This window comes from Chiloscyllium plagiosum, chromosome 5 (genome assembly GCF_004010195.1).
Source record: "Chiloscyllium plagiosum isolate BGI_BamShark_2017 chromosome 5, ASM401019v2, whole genome shotgun sequence".
In the NCBI taxonomy this organism is placed as follows: Eukaryota; Metazoa; Chordata; class Chondrichthyes; order Orectolobiformes; family Hemiscylliidae; genus Chiloscyllium; species Chiloscyllium plagiosum.
The window spans coordinates 35,294,540-35,310,242 of record NC_057714.1 but is presented as its reverse complement, the minus strand read 5'-3'; the positions used below and the strand labels follow the sequence as shown (position 1 = coordinate 35,310,242).

Genomic DNA, 15,703 nt, shown 5'->3' with positions numbered 1-15,703 from the left:
GAGAAGGTGGATGGGGGTAGGGGTAAAGGTGATTAGTCGGAGAGGAGGGTGGAGCAGATAAGTGGAAAGGAAGATTGACAAATGGGACAGGTCATGAGAATGGGTGCTGAGCTGAATGTTTGGAACAGGGGTAAGGTGGGAGGAGGGGAAATGAGGAAACTGGTGAAGTCCAGTTGATGCCCTGGCGTTGAAGTGTTCCGAGGTGGAAGATGAGGCGTTCTTCCTCCAGGCTTCAGGTGGTGAGGGAGTGGCGGTGGAGGAGGACCAGGACCTGCATGTCCTCAGCAGAGTGGGAGGGGGAGTTGAAATGTTCAGCCACGGGGCAGTGGGGTTGATTGGTGCGGGTGTCCCAGAGATGTTCCCTGAAGGGCTTTGCAAAAAGGCTCCAATCTCCCCAATGTAGAGGAGACCGCATCGGGAGCAACGGATACAATAAATGATGTGTGGAAGTGCAGGTGAAACTTTGATGGATCTGGAAAGCTCCTTTGGGGCCTTGGATGGAGGTGAGGGGGGCACGTGTGTGCGCAGATTTTGCAATTCCTGCAGTGGCAGGGGCAGTTGCCAGGAGGGGAGGGTGGGTTGTTGGGGGACATGGACCTGACTAGGTAGTCACAGACAGAATGGTCTTTGCAAAAAGCGGATAGGGAAATATACCCTTGGTGGTGGGGTCCGTTTGTAGGTGGCGGGAATGTCGGCAGATGACACGATTTATGCGGAGATTTGTGGGGTGGAAGGTCAGAACGGTTGGAGGGGTGGGGTTTGAGGGCAGAGGTGCGGGATGTAGATGAGATACTTTGGAGGGACGATGTGGTTTATGCAGAGGCTTCCAGCCTCATTCCTGATGAAGGATACCTGCCCGAAATGTCGATTTTCCTGCTCCTCTAATATTCTGGGATCCCTGGTTTAAATTTCACCACACCAGATGATGGAATTTGAATTCAAAATCCAGAATTGAGAGTCTAATGATAATCCATTGTTGACTGTCAGGGAAAATCCAGCTGGTTCATTAACGTCTTTTAGGGAAGGATATTCCCATCCTTACCTGGGTCTGGTCTAAATGTGACTCCAAATCCACAGCAATGTGATTAATTCCTAAGTGCCCTCTGGCCAACTAGGAATGGGCATTAAATAATGACCTGGCCAGTGATGCCCTCATCCCATGAATGAATTTTAAAAATCGAGGCTACTGCTGGGCGATGAACTGGATTTACCTGGTAATCTTCCAAACAGCTATGGATCAAATCACCAATGACAAAATAGGAATGTGCCTGAGAAATTGCTATTAAGGATCCATTTGTGTATACATTTATTTCCCGTCTTCTAGTGGAGAGAAGACTGTCTGAAGCTGGTCTTGCCACTGGTACATTTCTTGGCTGCAGGACATGATCATGGATACAATCTGTCCTGACTGCTTTGATTCTTGCCTCACATAAACAGGCAAAAGTGATGCCCTGTAAGTCTGCCTGTAGCATATGAACTGCATGTTTCAACCAGCTACCTTATTACAGATTAATATCCAACTTGTGAGTTGTTGACTTGTATGGCTATATAATGTACCATGCAGCAAATGTACCATTGCATTGTCAAAGGAATTTCCCACTGCAGATTTTTCTGTCATTTTGCACATACATAAAAATCTTCAATTGCAATTTCCACTTGAAATCATCTTTACAAAGCAATACTAAACAGATGTATGTTATTGTTTCGATAGTTTACATCATTTTGTTTACCACATTTAACAATGTCCATGCAGGAACTGGAAAGTTACCCATTTCCAAAATTTGCATGCTCTCAGTCTTTCATGTAACAATGATACCCTGTTGGAAAACCCACCACATAGAGGTAAAAGAAAAGATGCCAACTAAATGTCAACGTGGTTTCTGCAAATGAAATGCATTTTTAAAGATTTTACTCTGTAGCATTGCTCATTATAGCATTTCCCCACATTTCCTTCTGTAGTGTTAATGTGAAACTTATGTTTATCCCAAAGCCGATCCTCAATGATTCTGGAGTAAATGCATAAGGAGTGGCATTGAGTTCCAGCTTACTTTTTGCTGAGTTACCTTGTTCAGCCAGAATGCTACCTATGACTTTGGTATCCTCAGGCTAGCAGAGCATCAAAATAAATTATCCAACTGCCAGAAGTACATGTAGGTAAGGATGGAAAGCCTGATTCACTGATACAGTTTCTCTTTGAGGAATTACCATTTGAGTGAGAAAGACTGCCTGTGCCTTTGGGATGATGCTGAAATACAAATCTACTTAGTATAGAAAAAATTAAGATGCAGATCTTCTTGAAGATGGCATGATGGCATGAGGGGGAGGCTGGTATCTTCCTGAATTGGCAGACCCATCTCCTTTAAAGTGACCCTGCTCACTATATTATTGTTCTGGGAAAGCAGAATGATGTTGAATCAGGTTCATCACCTGTTGAGGCTGGCAGGTTGGTACACTTGCCTCTTCATACTAGGATATTGACCTGGTTTGATGGAACATTTTCTATAAAATGTGGAATGGATTGCTGAAAATTGACAGCAACACATACTTGCTGCCCGCAAGCTATGGCAAAACACAAGGATGTCATCCACACAAACTGCAGAAACTATTTGTTTCCAAGACATGGTATCAACAATCTTTCTTCCAAAGGACAATCCCTCAGTGGAACGCCTACCAAAGTAAATAGTTACAGATTCATCACTTGAAATCTTCTACATTTATCTTTTAAATTGTTTCTATCTAATAGTTTTCATTGTCAGTATTGCCATTGCAGCTGATCGTTCATAATTTAACCAGTGTTATTGTTATAAATGTTGGCTGAGTATGAATATTTGTCTGATGCAAAGCAGAAGGACCAGTTTTAAGTGGTGACTATCATGCCCTTAAAGTTTCAGCGATCAATCCCTAACCCCCACCCCACATGCCCCCTAATGTCCCAGGTACCAACAAGCCATTTTCATGTTGCCTCCATCCCGCAGAAAATGACCTCCCACTCCACCAAGGACATGCAGGTCCTTGGACTCCTCCATCACCAGACCGTAGCAACATGACGGCTGGAGGAAGAGCGCCTCATCTTCTGCCTAGGAACCCTCCAACCACAAGGGATGAACTCAGACTTCTCCAGTTTCCTCATTTCCCCTCCCCCCACCTTGTATCAGTCTCAACCTTACCTGCTGCGCTTTTCCAGCAACACATTTTCAGCTCTGATCTCCAGCATCTGCAGTCCTCACTTTTTTCATAATCACTTATCCTAGTGCTGACTCAGAACGGACCTCCAGATATCTTTGAGATGCACATAAAAAATAGACTTTAACAATTCAAGAGAACCTGTATATTCACAAACAGAAACTCTTCCAAGAAACTACTTCAAAAAAAAGTAAAACTCCCAATGTGATAGAATCATAGACTTTACTGTACAGAAAGTGGCTGTTCATCCCATCGTGTCTGTATCAGCTCCTGAACGAGTTAACAGAAATTACTGGAAAAACTCAGCAGATCTGGCAGCATCTGTGGAGAGAAAGCAAAATTAATGTTTCGGATCCAGTGACAAGTCATCCCGCTTTGCAGCCCTATTCTACATAAACCACCAAATTCATCATTTTCAATGAGAGTCATAGAGTTATGCAGCACGGAGACAGATCCTTTGGTCCAATCAGTCCATGCCAAACATAATCCCAAACTACACTAGTCCCATCTGCCTGCTCCTGGATCATATACCTCCAAACCTTTCTTATTCAAACATTTAGCCAAATGTATTTTAAATGGTGTAATAGTACCCACATCCACCAGTTCCTCAGGAAATTCATTCTACACGTGAACCATCCTCTGTGTAAAACGTTTGCCCCACATGTCTTTTTCAAATCACTCTCCTCTCACTTAAAATGTGTGGTGCCTACTCTTGAAATCCCTCATCCTAGGGAAAAAAACAATTCCCATTAACTCTATCTATACTTCTCATTATTTTATAAACTTCCATCAGGTCACCTCTGAACCTCCTACTGTCCAGTGAAGAGAGTCTCAGCCTATCCAGCCTTTCTTTATAATCAAACCTGACATACTTGGCAATATCCTGGTAAATCTCTTCTGAACTCTCTCCAGCTTAATAATATCCTCCCTATAACTGGGTAACCTGAACTGGACACAGTATTCCAGAAGAGGCCTCACCAATGTCCTGTACAACTACAACATGACTTCCCATACTATACTCAAAGGACTAAGCAATGAAGGCAAGCATGCAACATGCCTTTTTAACCACCTATCTATATAAGTAGCAAATTTCAAAGAACTATGCACCTGAACCCCTAGGTACCTTTGTTCTACAACACTACCTAATATGATCAATCTGTGAAAACAACAAACACCTATCCACTTTCAACGCAACAACAGACATTCCTTAATAACGTTTTAAAACTATCTAACTATACTAACCATTCCAAATGTGAAAACAACCCCATATCCCTTCCCGTTTTGAGATAACTGTTTTCGCACTCTGGGAAATCAACCAACCATTCATAAGAGCATTAGCTATCAAAACAAATGCTGGGAAATGTTAATAATGGAGTCTAATGAAACTGAAACCCTGTACGACCTATTTTATAAGGTACAGACGATACCTTATTTCCATTGCATGCAGATTGTCAATTAAGTACACGCTCCTGTTTGTTTAATGTTCAACGCCAAGACAATTATTTTCAAAGCTAAAGATCATTGGATATTTAAATCTTAGTTCAAAATATGACAGGAGAGTTTCCCCAATGGAATTTCCCATAGTTTTGAATGCACTATGGCACTTCCTCATTTGGAATAAGTATGCTATTGCATGCCAACTCTGACATAACGGTCATTAATCTGATGGTTGACTTACCTTTGCTGGAAAAGCTTTCGAATCAATCATTGCTGTTAAAGTATGTACAAATTTAAATACAGCTATTCAATGATCAAGGATATGTGTTTTATGATTTTCAAAGGTTGTTAATAAAAGAATTCCACAACCAGGTGACTATTTTTTGGTTCCCTGCTTAAGACTGGGGATTCCCCATAATTTTCTTCTCCTCCAAGGTGACAGGAAGCCCACCTGCCAAAACAGGCCTGACTCCATCAAATTAGCAGACAATCTGAAATAATCCCCTGCACAATTCTATACACAAGGGCTCACTCCCTGCACCCTTATTCCATGACCATAAAAATCCTAAACAATAAGAAAGGGGTCAGAATCCTGAATTCAGATCTCATCCACTATTTCTAATATCGATCATTCCAATATTGGTTGAGACATGAAACTCTGCGATAAGGTATTTGTGCCTCATTACTTTAAATTAAATTTGAAGAATTCCACATGGACCTGTGTGTTTATGAATTTTCTGAGCTACACTGAATGTAATACAGCTGTGATTCTCTGAAAGTGTGTGTTCTGTTTTTGTTTAATATCTTTTGGGAGTCATCTGTTTATTATCCAGGCATAAAGATCGCATTTACCTCAGATGTTGCAACTGTAAACTTCAACTTGATTATTATCTGTACAAAGACTAGAACTGACTTAGCTTCTGCAACAACTCATACAAACAAATCTGCAATAACCGTACAGTTTAAAATATAGTAAATCCAGTTTGTTGTATTATAGTTCTGGCTTCTCATGCTGGCATTATTGTCATTTTGCAAAACTTGTTTGTCAGTAATATTTTTCATGTGGTGTGATAAGCAATGTGACAATATTTTCCTCCTTTCAGATTGAGGAAGTTCCCGGGGAGTTTACACAAGATGATTTAGCTGAAGATGATGTCATGTTATTGGATGTTTGGGATCAGGTCTGTTTAGAAAGTCTTTTAAACCCCTACAGTAGAATTAATATATGCAATGAATGTGATGCAGGCATAAAATTCAGCCAAGATCCCATCCCACTCCCACATAATTTATGGGTTTTGCTGGTTTTCTCTGATATGTTTGTAGTCAGGCATTAATTCCTGACAACAACAAAAAAAAAGACAGCACTATTTGCTAAGCAACCTATTTGCTAACTTTGCTCCTTAGATTCATTTCTTCTGAGCCTCTTTATGTGTTTCATGTGCTGGAACCAGTTCAATTAAATTGAATTAAAAGCCTAAACTAAACTGAATTAGTTCAACCCTAAGATTATCTCAGAGGGTTACATCTGTGATTCCTTATTGAGTAAGTTCCTGATCTTGACTGCGGTTTTGCAAAGGGCACCAAGATTAGTATCATTCTATGAGGCTTCACCATAGAAGATAAAACGCACACAATGAATGCAAGAAAGAGATATGCATTTCCTGATTCACTGGGTGGTAGCATAAAGTGGAGCTGAGATCCCCTTTTATTTGCGAACTGATAGACATGGCATGGAAGAAATATTGCTTCTGCTCTCTCCTCATTTACTGAGATGTTATACTCATTGGTCAGTGGACTAGCATGGATGTGAGCGGTACCAGATAATGCAGAACAGGCGTATTGTGAGCAGCTGAGCAGGAAGCAGAGGAAAAAGGTGAATGAGGTTGAGTGGAGATAAGAAAATGCATCCCTTTTGCAGCTGGACTATCTAGTATCAGCTAATCTGACTACAATACCAGTGAGCCCAAGCATAATCACCCATTGTACGACATTCAGTAGGGGCATAGAATACAAGACAAGGAGATTGTGTTAAATGTTTATACAGCACTTGTATGGCCTCAGCTGATGTGTTGCATTGAGTTCTGGGTGCCATACTTTAGAAAAGATAAGATGACATTGAAGAGGGTGCAAAAGTTTACATGAATGGTTCCAGTGATGAGGAATTTCAGTAACCATGACATAACTGAAAATTTGGCACTGTTTTCATTGAAGTGAATGCCGACAGGAGATTTAAATCCAATATTCAATATCATGAGAAGTCTGGACACAATAACTAGGGTGAAAATATTCAGACTCATGAAAGGACCGAGCACAAGAGGGCACAGATTTGCAGTAATTAGTAAATGAAGCAAAAGTATGAGGACTGAATGAGATGCTCATTGGGAGAAGCACCACAGACACAGTCGGTCAAATGCCCTCCATCTGTGCTGCAACGATTTTATGATTCTATGATTTCCACCTCTTGTTGAAATGTTGAATAAAATCTCATCACAAACAACTATTTAAAACCAGCTTTATAAATCCATGCATTCAATATTCCTTGCAAAGGTCAGCGAATTGTCCTGTGTATTCCAATAGTTCCTGCCTTGCAATTCTCTTTGCGTGTCCTATTGCTCCTATGCAATGCTACACCAGTGGTTAAAGTATGGCTACCAGAAGACAATTGACTTTCAGTGAAGAAGAAGACTACAAATAATCTTACAGGAATTTTGGTTCTAGAAGCATGGCTTTGAGCATCACTTTATCAGCAAGGGTGGGCTACTGGTTGACAGATAACTGGAATAGTATTGGTCAAATGATACTGTACCAAGGTCAAAGGTTATCAGATTCATTTTCTATGTAACCACTACCATTTCACTGAAGTCACACATCTGTAATCTATTGAAGGAAAACACTTTGGACTGTCATGGGATCCTGAAAACTGCTAAGAACAGTATTTTTTGCAGTCATGATGGTAGCAGTTTGACCTTTCATGGTGCCAAACTGATGTTGCACCATCTCTGTCTCAGCTTGCACTACAACACTCAAACATTGGGAATTTCTGCCCAAGTTCCATTGGAAGTTGAGACATCAGTCATCAGACTATATCATGTTTGGGGTTTGCATACTTTTTCATGGAATTTACAACCACTTAAATACTGGAAAGGATGGGCTCCAAGCTCTGGGCAAAGCCCTGTGCCAAGTTGCTCCTTAACAACTTGTAGAGCAAGCTTTACAACAGGCTGGTTAATGTATCTAGCATTTCATTTTGTATGCCCATCAACTTTTTCATATATGCTATCCATCAGAGCCCTCTGCAGCAGGACCTGTGTGTGTCCACAGCTTCAGGAAAGCTGGCACCCAGGTTACCCTTTTTCTATTCACTAGCTGCAGGCCACTCACGTCCAATGACCTATCACAGGCAGATCCCATTTCTATGTCACCCTGAATGTTGCACACTGTGCCACATCACCTGTGACTGAAAATATGAGGTCAAGTTACTGTGTTCTTTAGCATCTGTTTCTTGTTCCTTTTGGACTCCAGATTTCCCTACCATAACTAGGCCAGGTGATAATTTTTAGATATCTGAAAGAAAAAGAGCACAAAGATGGGGCTGAGGGGAGAGAAGGGAGAAAGCAGAAGGTGAATATTAACACTATTTTCAGTTTTATGTAAAGAGATGGTAATATGAAGATGATATACAGTGTCAGAACGATGACTAGATATGAAAATACCACAATAGCCTGGTTTCAAGTCTGCCACTGGCCAGCATGATCTCTTCTATCACATCCAAGCGTTTCCACCTGTTAATTGGGTGCTAAATTACATTGTCCTGTAAGAGAAAAAGAAGTCTGTGAGTGAATGTGGTGCCATGTGTTGAGGTGATATAGCTGACATGGTTGAACAGCTGGCATTGTGCGATAATGGAGGCTTGATGAATGGAGCAGTACTTTAGGCTTTGGTACATTTAATGGGATTAAACATTTGAAACCACATTCAATGACCTTGACCGCTTTCTGAGCCATATACAATGCTGTACTGAGATCCTTAAAGCTACAATGCTGGCATCAATCGCTGGCAGAAAAGCCTTGATCCTTCACTTTTCCACCTACCTGCTCCCATTACTTTCTCAGTGTTTGTCTAGAGGGTCTCCTGGTCCCATTTGGTTAAGGAAGCTCTCCACCTCCTGCACCAAACCACTGACCTTGCATTGAGTCTTGGAGTATTCACTTAGTCTTTTTGTGTTATCTTCAGTCTTCTTGTATGTTGGCGATTCTTTTCCCTAACTATTCCCACTACCTACTGCAATCAGAATGTCTAAGAGGTAGTGTCTGGCTTTATGGTCCCAACTTATAAGAACTTGGGAGTTTTTTTCCCCTATTAAAGCATGCAGCAGCATGGTGAGAATCAGGATGCATTCCACTATCATTTAAGTTAGCAGGCAGAGCAAATTTCATGCAACCTATATCACAATAAACAAGAGTGTGTTAATTGTGCTCAGTGATGACCGTGCTTAGTTTTGGGCATTTTCCATCATTTTCCTCATGTTGTTTTCCTTTGTAACATTGTCACTTAATGTGTATTTCAAATGATATATATAGCTGCCAACATGCAAAGTAACTACTTAAATAATTTTGAAAGAATGAATGCAGTGCATAAAATATTTCCACTACAATCTGAGGTCAGTAAAGCAATTGTCTGTTAATAATTAGGTGTTTGTCTGGATTGGGAATGATGCCAATGAAATGGAAAAAACTGAATCAGTGAAATCAGGTAAGTGTGAATTCTCCTTATGTCTCCTACTGCAATTTTCGAAAGATAAGGATTAATAGAGAATCATTTCGTGCAGCTACAATAGGAGTGATCAATAGAAAAGGGTTCACCTGACCCAGAGATGTAAACATCACTATTCCCCTAATTCCCTTCACCCTGATCTGTCTTTCAATATTGCCTCTGATCCAACTGCAATTTCAGGCTTGTGTTTGGATACAATTTCACAAGAACTGGGCATTATCCTGAGGCCATTACTGCTATCCCAGCTGAGTTCAGCCAAATCAGCACAGGCCAGGGATTGAACTGGGATTATTCACTTTCATAATGCTTTACCAGTGAAGCCATGGGAAGCTCACAAATATTCATTTGTACACATGTTCCTTTTCAGCCTTGATGAATAGCATCAGACAACTTGGCATAAATCTAAACTGGTAAAAATCTACATTGGCACTGTCTTTCAGTTTCAGTATCAAGAACGTATTTAATAATGCCATTTATACTGCTGTGTGCAATATTAATACACCATTTCCCTAATGAAATCTGTCTATTCCAATCAATTCCTATAGAGATGCAAGCAATTCTTCCCAATGGAACAGCAGTGTTTGCTGTGGTTATTTCTCCTACTGTAGCATGCACAGATTTAATTTTTAATTCTGCACCTGTTTTTAGTTATCTTAAATTAACAACTATAATATTATGTGATCTGGTGACACACGTACAATTACTTTGTTTGATGTTTAAAAATTAAAAGATAAAAGTAATTCAGTTCCCTTCAAGTGGCGTTTTTATGATGTTACATAAGCATAGTTCTGAAATTTATGATTACATCCTTTCAGTGTTATTTCCTGCATGTGAACTATTATTATTTCATCAGTACCATTGAACTACAAGAAGGTACATTGTGCACAGCCGTATCATTTTTACTATTAGGGGCCCTCAGATCTTCAACAACCTTTTGCAACAACCGTAAGCAATCCAAATAGCAACATAAAATTCATATTTATTGTTTAAGAACCACTTTAAATCTTCTACTCTGAGCCTGTAAAAATGACATGCTAAAATTCCTGGGAGGAACTTTTAAAATAGGTGAACTTGTGGGTTTGGGCTTGGTGGGAAATTAAGTCCTAGAAAAATGCAAGCCCATTAGGACTTCAACCCGCTAACTTCCTCACTTAACTTCAGTGCATTAGGTTGATAAGTCTTAAATTAACAACTATAATTTTATGTGGTCAGGTGACACACATACAACTACTTTGTTTGATGTTTAAAAATTAAAAGATAAAAGTCATTCATTTAAGAACCACTTTAAATCCTCTAATCTGAACCTTTAAAAATGACACTAAAATTCCTGGGAGGAACTTTAACAAAGGTGAACTTGTGGGTGTGGGTTTGGGCTTGGTGAAAAATTAAGCCCTAGAAAAATGCAAGCCCATTAGGACTCCAACCCACCAATTCATCACTTAACTTCAGTGCATTAGGCTGATTACATGTAAAATCCTTACGAAAAGTGGGTTGTCAACTTCAATGTGTTAATCTCTCAATTACAGTGATATTAATATTATTTTTTGCAATTTACCATCTGCGGGTGTCCCAAATTGCTTGGCACTTCTGAGTGAAAGCCAGGCAAGAATACCGCAGAAATTGAGAATATTGAAGACATGATAGAGAAATGTGATAATAAATACTGACTCTTCACAGTTGTTGGCTTGTCAGAATGTGTGAAGAGCTTTGTTAACAATATTTGTGTTAAGAAATGACTTCAAAATACCTACACTTTGGAGGATTGTATGTCTGGTCAGCACTTTGAAGCTGTGATCCATCAGAGTATGTGTCCCACTTACACTAGATTGCTTTGGACCTCAGATGAGGACCAAGAGGAGCAGCAATAACAGACGTAACAGCAACTGAAATAGCAACAGCCCACTGGAGAGAAATTTGGCACCATAAAATAGAGGGGATTAGCAGAGAGATACAGCTTGTAGGAGGCCATGCTTGACATACAATGATTACAGGCAGAAAATAAGCTTCCTCAATATGTCAGATCACTAGTGACCCAGGAGATCTTCTGGTAGGTGGCATGATGTATATTTATAAATATGTGTGTGTGTATATATATATATATATATATATTTAATATCATCTATTGTAATTTTTGTTTTTTGGTTAGTAATGTAGGTTTTCTGATTGTCAGAAGTTAATAATTAACTTGTAAGTTTATCTACACCCATGCTGATTTATTTCAGAACATTTTAGAGACCTGGCTTTGAATTAATGGATTCTTGTGCATCACCAATGGATATTTGTCTACATTTGTTGGTCTTGCGACCTATCACTGTTAATATTGAAGCCTCAACATCTGTTAGAGATTTCTGGAATTTTTTTTTTAATTTAACGAAAATACTCTTACCTCAGAGAGAGAGAGATGGGGGGAAAGTGAAATCCTTTGAAGAAGATGGCTGTACAGACTAGTGCTCCTGAGGAGGAAAGGGTGATGTAATAACATGTCCTTAAAGTAAAGCGTCAGTGTTAGTATCAGACCAGAAATGTTGGAATAAACCCTTGAAGAGGTTACTTAAAGCTGAATACATTTGAATTCAATTATGTAGTAGGTCTATGAAGAAGGGCTGTCACTCTTGCCTCATTTCTGAAATTCAGTTGTTTGCTCCATGTTTGATATAAGGCTATACTATAGTTAGGATCTAGTGGCCCCTGACAGAACCCAAACTGGGTGTCACTGAACAGGTTATTGCTGATCAGGTATTGCTCTTAGCATTGTTTGTGACACTTTCCATCGCATTACTGATAATTGTGAGTGGACTGATGGTCAGTAATTGGCCTGGTTGGATTTGTGCTGCTATTTGTGTACAGGATATACCTGAGCAATTTTACAGATTGTTGGATAAGTCCCAGTCTTGTAACTGTACTAGAAGAGTTTGGCCAGGGGAGTGGTAGGTTCTGGAGCACAAGTCTTCAGTCCAATTGCTGGATAGGTGTTAGGGCTGATAGCCTTTGCGCTATCCAGTGCCTCCAATCATTTGTTGATAACATGTGGAATGAATTGAATTGATTGAAGACTGCCATCTGTGATGCTGGGGACCACTGGAGCATGCCGAGATGGATCATCCACATGGCACTTCTGGCTGAAGATTACACTTAATGCCTTATCTTTTGCACTGATATGCTGTGCTGTTCCATCATTGAGGATGGGCATATTTGTGAAGTCTCCTCCTTCAGTGAGCTGTTTAATTGACCACTACCATTCACGACCAGATGTGGAAGGACTACAACACTTAGATCTGATCCGTTAATTGTGTGATTGCTTAGCTCCATAATTTATTCCTTATGCTGTTTGCATGTTAAGTAGTCCTGCTTTTTAGCTTCACCAGCTTGACACCTCATTTTAAGATATGCCTGGTGCTGTTCCTGGCATGCCCTCCTGAATTCTCCTTTGAACCAGGGGTCATCCCCTCATTTGATGGTAATGGTTGAGTGGGGATATGCCAGGCCATGAGGTTGCAGATTGCTGGAGTACAATTCTGCTGCTGTTGGTGGCCCACAGTGCCTCATAGATGTCCAAGTCTTGAGTTGCTAGATCTTGTTGAAGTCTATCCCATTTAGCATGGTGAATGTGCCACATGGTGACATTGTTTGGTTTACTCTATTGTATCTTCTTTTCATTTGTTAATTAACTTTGCTTGGCCCAAGATGCCTGGTTACCTAAAAACAACCCAACCAGTTTTTTATTACCTCTTAAATGGATCTAGTATCTTGACATCACATACCTTGCTGTTGTAGTGAATTGTTTAGATTTTCTCTTTAAAGACCTCTTTTAAAGGTAACCCAGGTACAACATGCAATTAAGAAGTTAAATGAAATTTTAACCTTTGTTAGGAGAGAAACTGAGCATAAAAGTAAGAATGTTCTGCTTCGGTTTTGTAGAGTAATGGGGGTGAGACCACATCACAAATATTGTGTACAGTTTCAGCCTCGTTATTTAAGGAAAGATATAACTGCCTTTGAGGTGCTTCACCGGAGGGTCACTAAATTGACCCTGGAGTCAGTGAGTTTTTTTAAAAACTATAGAGGTGGACAGCCTGGGCTTGTTTCCTCTAGAATTTCAAAGAGTGAGTGGTGACTTGGTTGACAAAAGGTTGTTTCCTCTTGTGGGTAAGTCCAGAACTGGGGTCACTGTTTAAAAATTAAGAGTCTCTGTTTCAACAGAGAGATGAGGAAATCTTTCTCTCTGAGGGTTGTGTGAATTTGGAACTTTCCCTCAGAAGGTGGAGGTGGTGGGGTCATTGAATACTTTTAAAGGCAAGGGAATCAAAAGTGCTCTGGGGGTAGGTGGCAATGTAAAATTGAAAACACAAAATAATCAGCCATGATTTTGTTGACTGGTGGATCAGATTCAAGGGGTTGAATGACCAATTTCTGCTCCTATATTGTATTTTCAGATACACCTGTCCCTCCTTACTCCTTGCAGAAAATATCTCTTGTTTGAAGATTGAAGCACTTTTGTAGTATTTCATAGTATGCTTTCCTTTATTTGTCAGAGTATGGAGTACAGGAGTTGGGAGGTCATGTTGCGGCTGTACAGGACATTGGTTAGGCCACTCTTGGAATATTGCATGCAATTCTGGTCTCCTTCCTATCAGAAAGCTGTTGTGAAACTTGAAAGGGTTCAGAAAAGATTTACAAGGATGTTGCCAGGGTTGGAGGATTTGAGCTGTAGGGAGAGGCTGAACAGGCTGGGGCTGTTTTCCCTGGAGCGTCGGAAGATGAGGGCTGACCTTATAAAGGTTTACAAAATTATGAGGGGCATGGACAGGGTAAATAGGCAAAGTCTTTTCCCTGGTGTCGAGGAGTCCAGAACTAGAGGGCATAGGTTTAGGGTGAGAGGGGAAAGATATAAAAGAGCCCGAAGGGGCAATGTTTTCACACAGAGGGTGGTACGTGTATGGAATAAGCTGCCAGAGGAAGTGGTGGAGTCTGGTTCAATTGCAGCATTTAAGAGGCTTTTGGATGGGTATATGAATAGGAAGGGTTTGGAGGGATATGGACCGGGTGCTGGCAGGTAGGACTAGATTGGGTTGGGATATCTGGTCGGCATGGACGGGTTGGACCGAAGGATCTGTTTCCATGCTTTACGTCTCTATGACTCTATATTATGGTTCTTTATATTTTTGAATATGGATCTGTTACCAATGCTCCAAGTATGACTTTGATCAGGAAATCTCCAGATATTTAAATTTATTATTGCAATTTCATAGGTTTTTTGGTTCTTTCATAAAAATATTGGAGGTGACTAAGGCAGTCACTGCAAAGCACTGAAAGTGATCAAATATCCATTCTCAAGAACAAAATCAAACATTTCTGGAAAAGCTCAACAGGTTTGGCAGTATCTGTGAAGAGAAATTGAAGTTAATGTTTCAGGTTCAGTGACCTTTCCAGAACTGAGTTCTGAGGAAGGATCACAGGATCCGAAATATTAATTTGATTTCTCTCCACAGATGCTGCCAGACCTGCTGAGCTTTTCCATGCAAATTCTGTTTTTGTTTCTGATTTACAGCATCCACAGTTCTTGCAGTTTCCATTCTCAAGGAGATGTACAGATCTTTATTAGGAAAATGCACATGAACAAAACATTCATTGTTTACTGCACAATCTATGACATTGATCTGTTTTCTTTCCCATATCAGCAAAACATTACATTGATTCAGATCCATCTGGAAGGGACAAAAGGACTCCAATTGTTATAGTGAAACAAGGGAATGAGCCCCCAACGTTCACAGGTTGGTTCCTCGCCTGGGACTCAAACAAATGGGCAGGAGACAGCATGACAAAAGTTATGGCTTCACTCAAAGTGTCATAGAGTTCCAGCCGCTGATTGTTTGGCACTTGAAGAAAAACTGCAAATGTTCTTCAAAAGTATGTAGCCAAAATAATAATAATAATAATAATAATACAAAATGTCTGCTTAATTCCAAATTTGAAAGTATTTTTGTTGTTTTTCTAATGCTTTTGGTGTGCTTTTGTTAATTTGTAATCTGTTAAATTTTGTCACATGTTATTTCGATTCCATGATTGCATTTAAATAATAAAAGCAGCTGTTGAGAAAGAAAAATGTTTACATCCATATTCAAGGACCTAAATCCTACAGCTATCAACACAGCTAATGAACGAAAATAAGCCAAATAATTTAAAGTGTCACATTTATCATTACACATTCTGCATAAAAGAAAAATCAAGGCATAAAGCCTTCATTTTCATTGTAAATCAGAGCACTAGAGAGGTGAATTTTTACAGTGGTATGCTTCAATGCGCCACAGTT

At 39.9% G+C, this 15,703-nt stretch overlaps 1 protein-coding gene across 1 annotated transcript in view; it reads left to right on the top strand.

The window, feature by feature from the left end:
- Positions 1 to 15,496, top strand: part of scin (scinderin) — a 107,382-nt gene extending 91,886 nt beyond the window's left edge. The window contains exons 14-16 of the mRNA XM_043689846.1: positions 5,724 to 5,801; positions 9,312 to 9,372; positions 15,072 to 15,496. Coding sequence (XP_043545781.1) covers positions 5,724 to 5,801; positions 9,312 to 9,372; positions 15,072 to 15,244 — 312 coding nt within the window. The 3' untranslated portion in view covers positions 15,245 to 15,496. The remainder of the gene's footprint in view (positions 1 to 5,723; positions 5,802 to 9,311; positions 9,373 to 15,071) is intronic.
- The last annotated feature ends 207 nt before the right edge of the window (positions 15,497 to 15,703 follow it).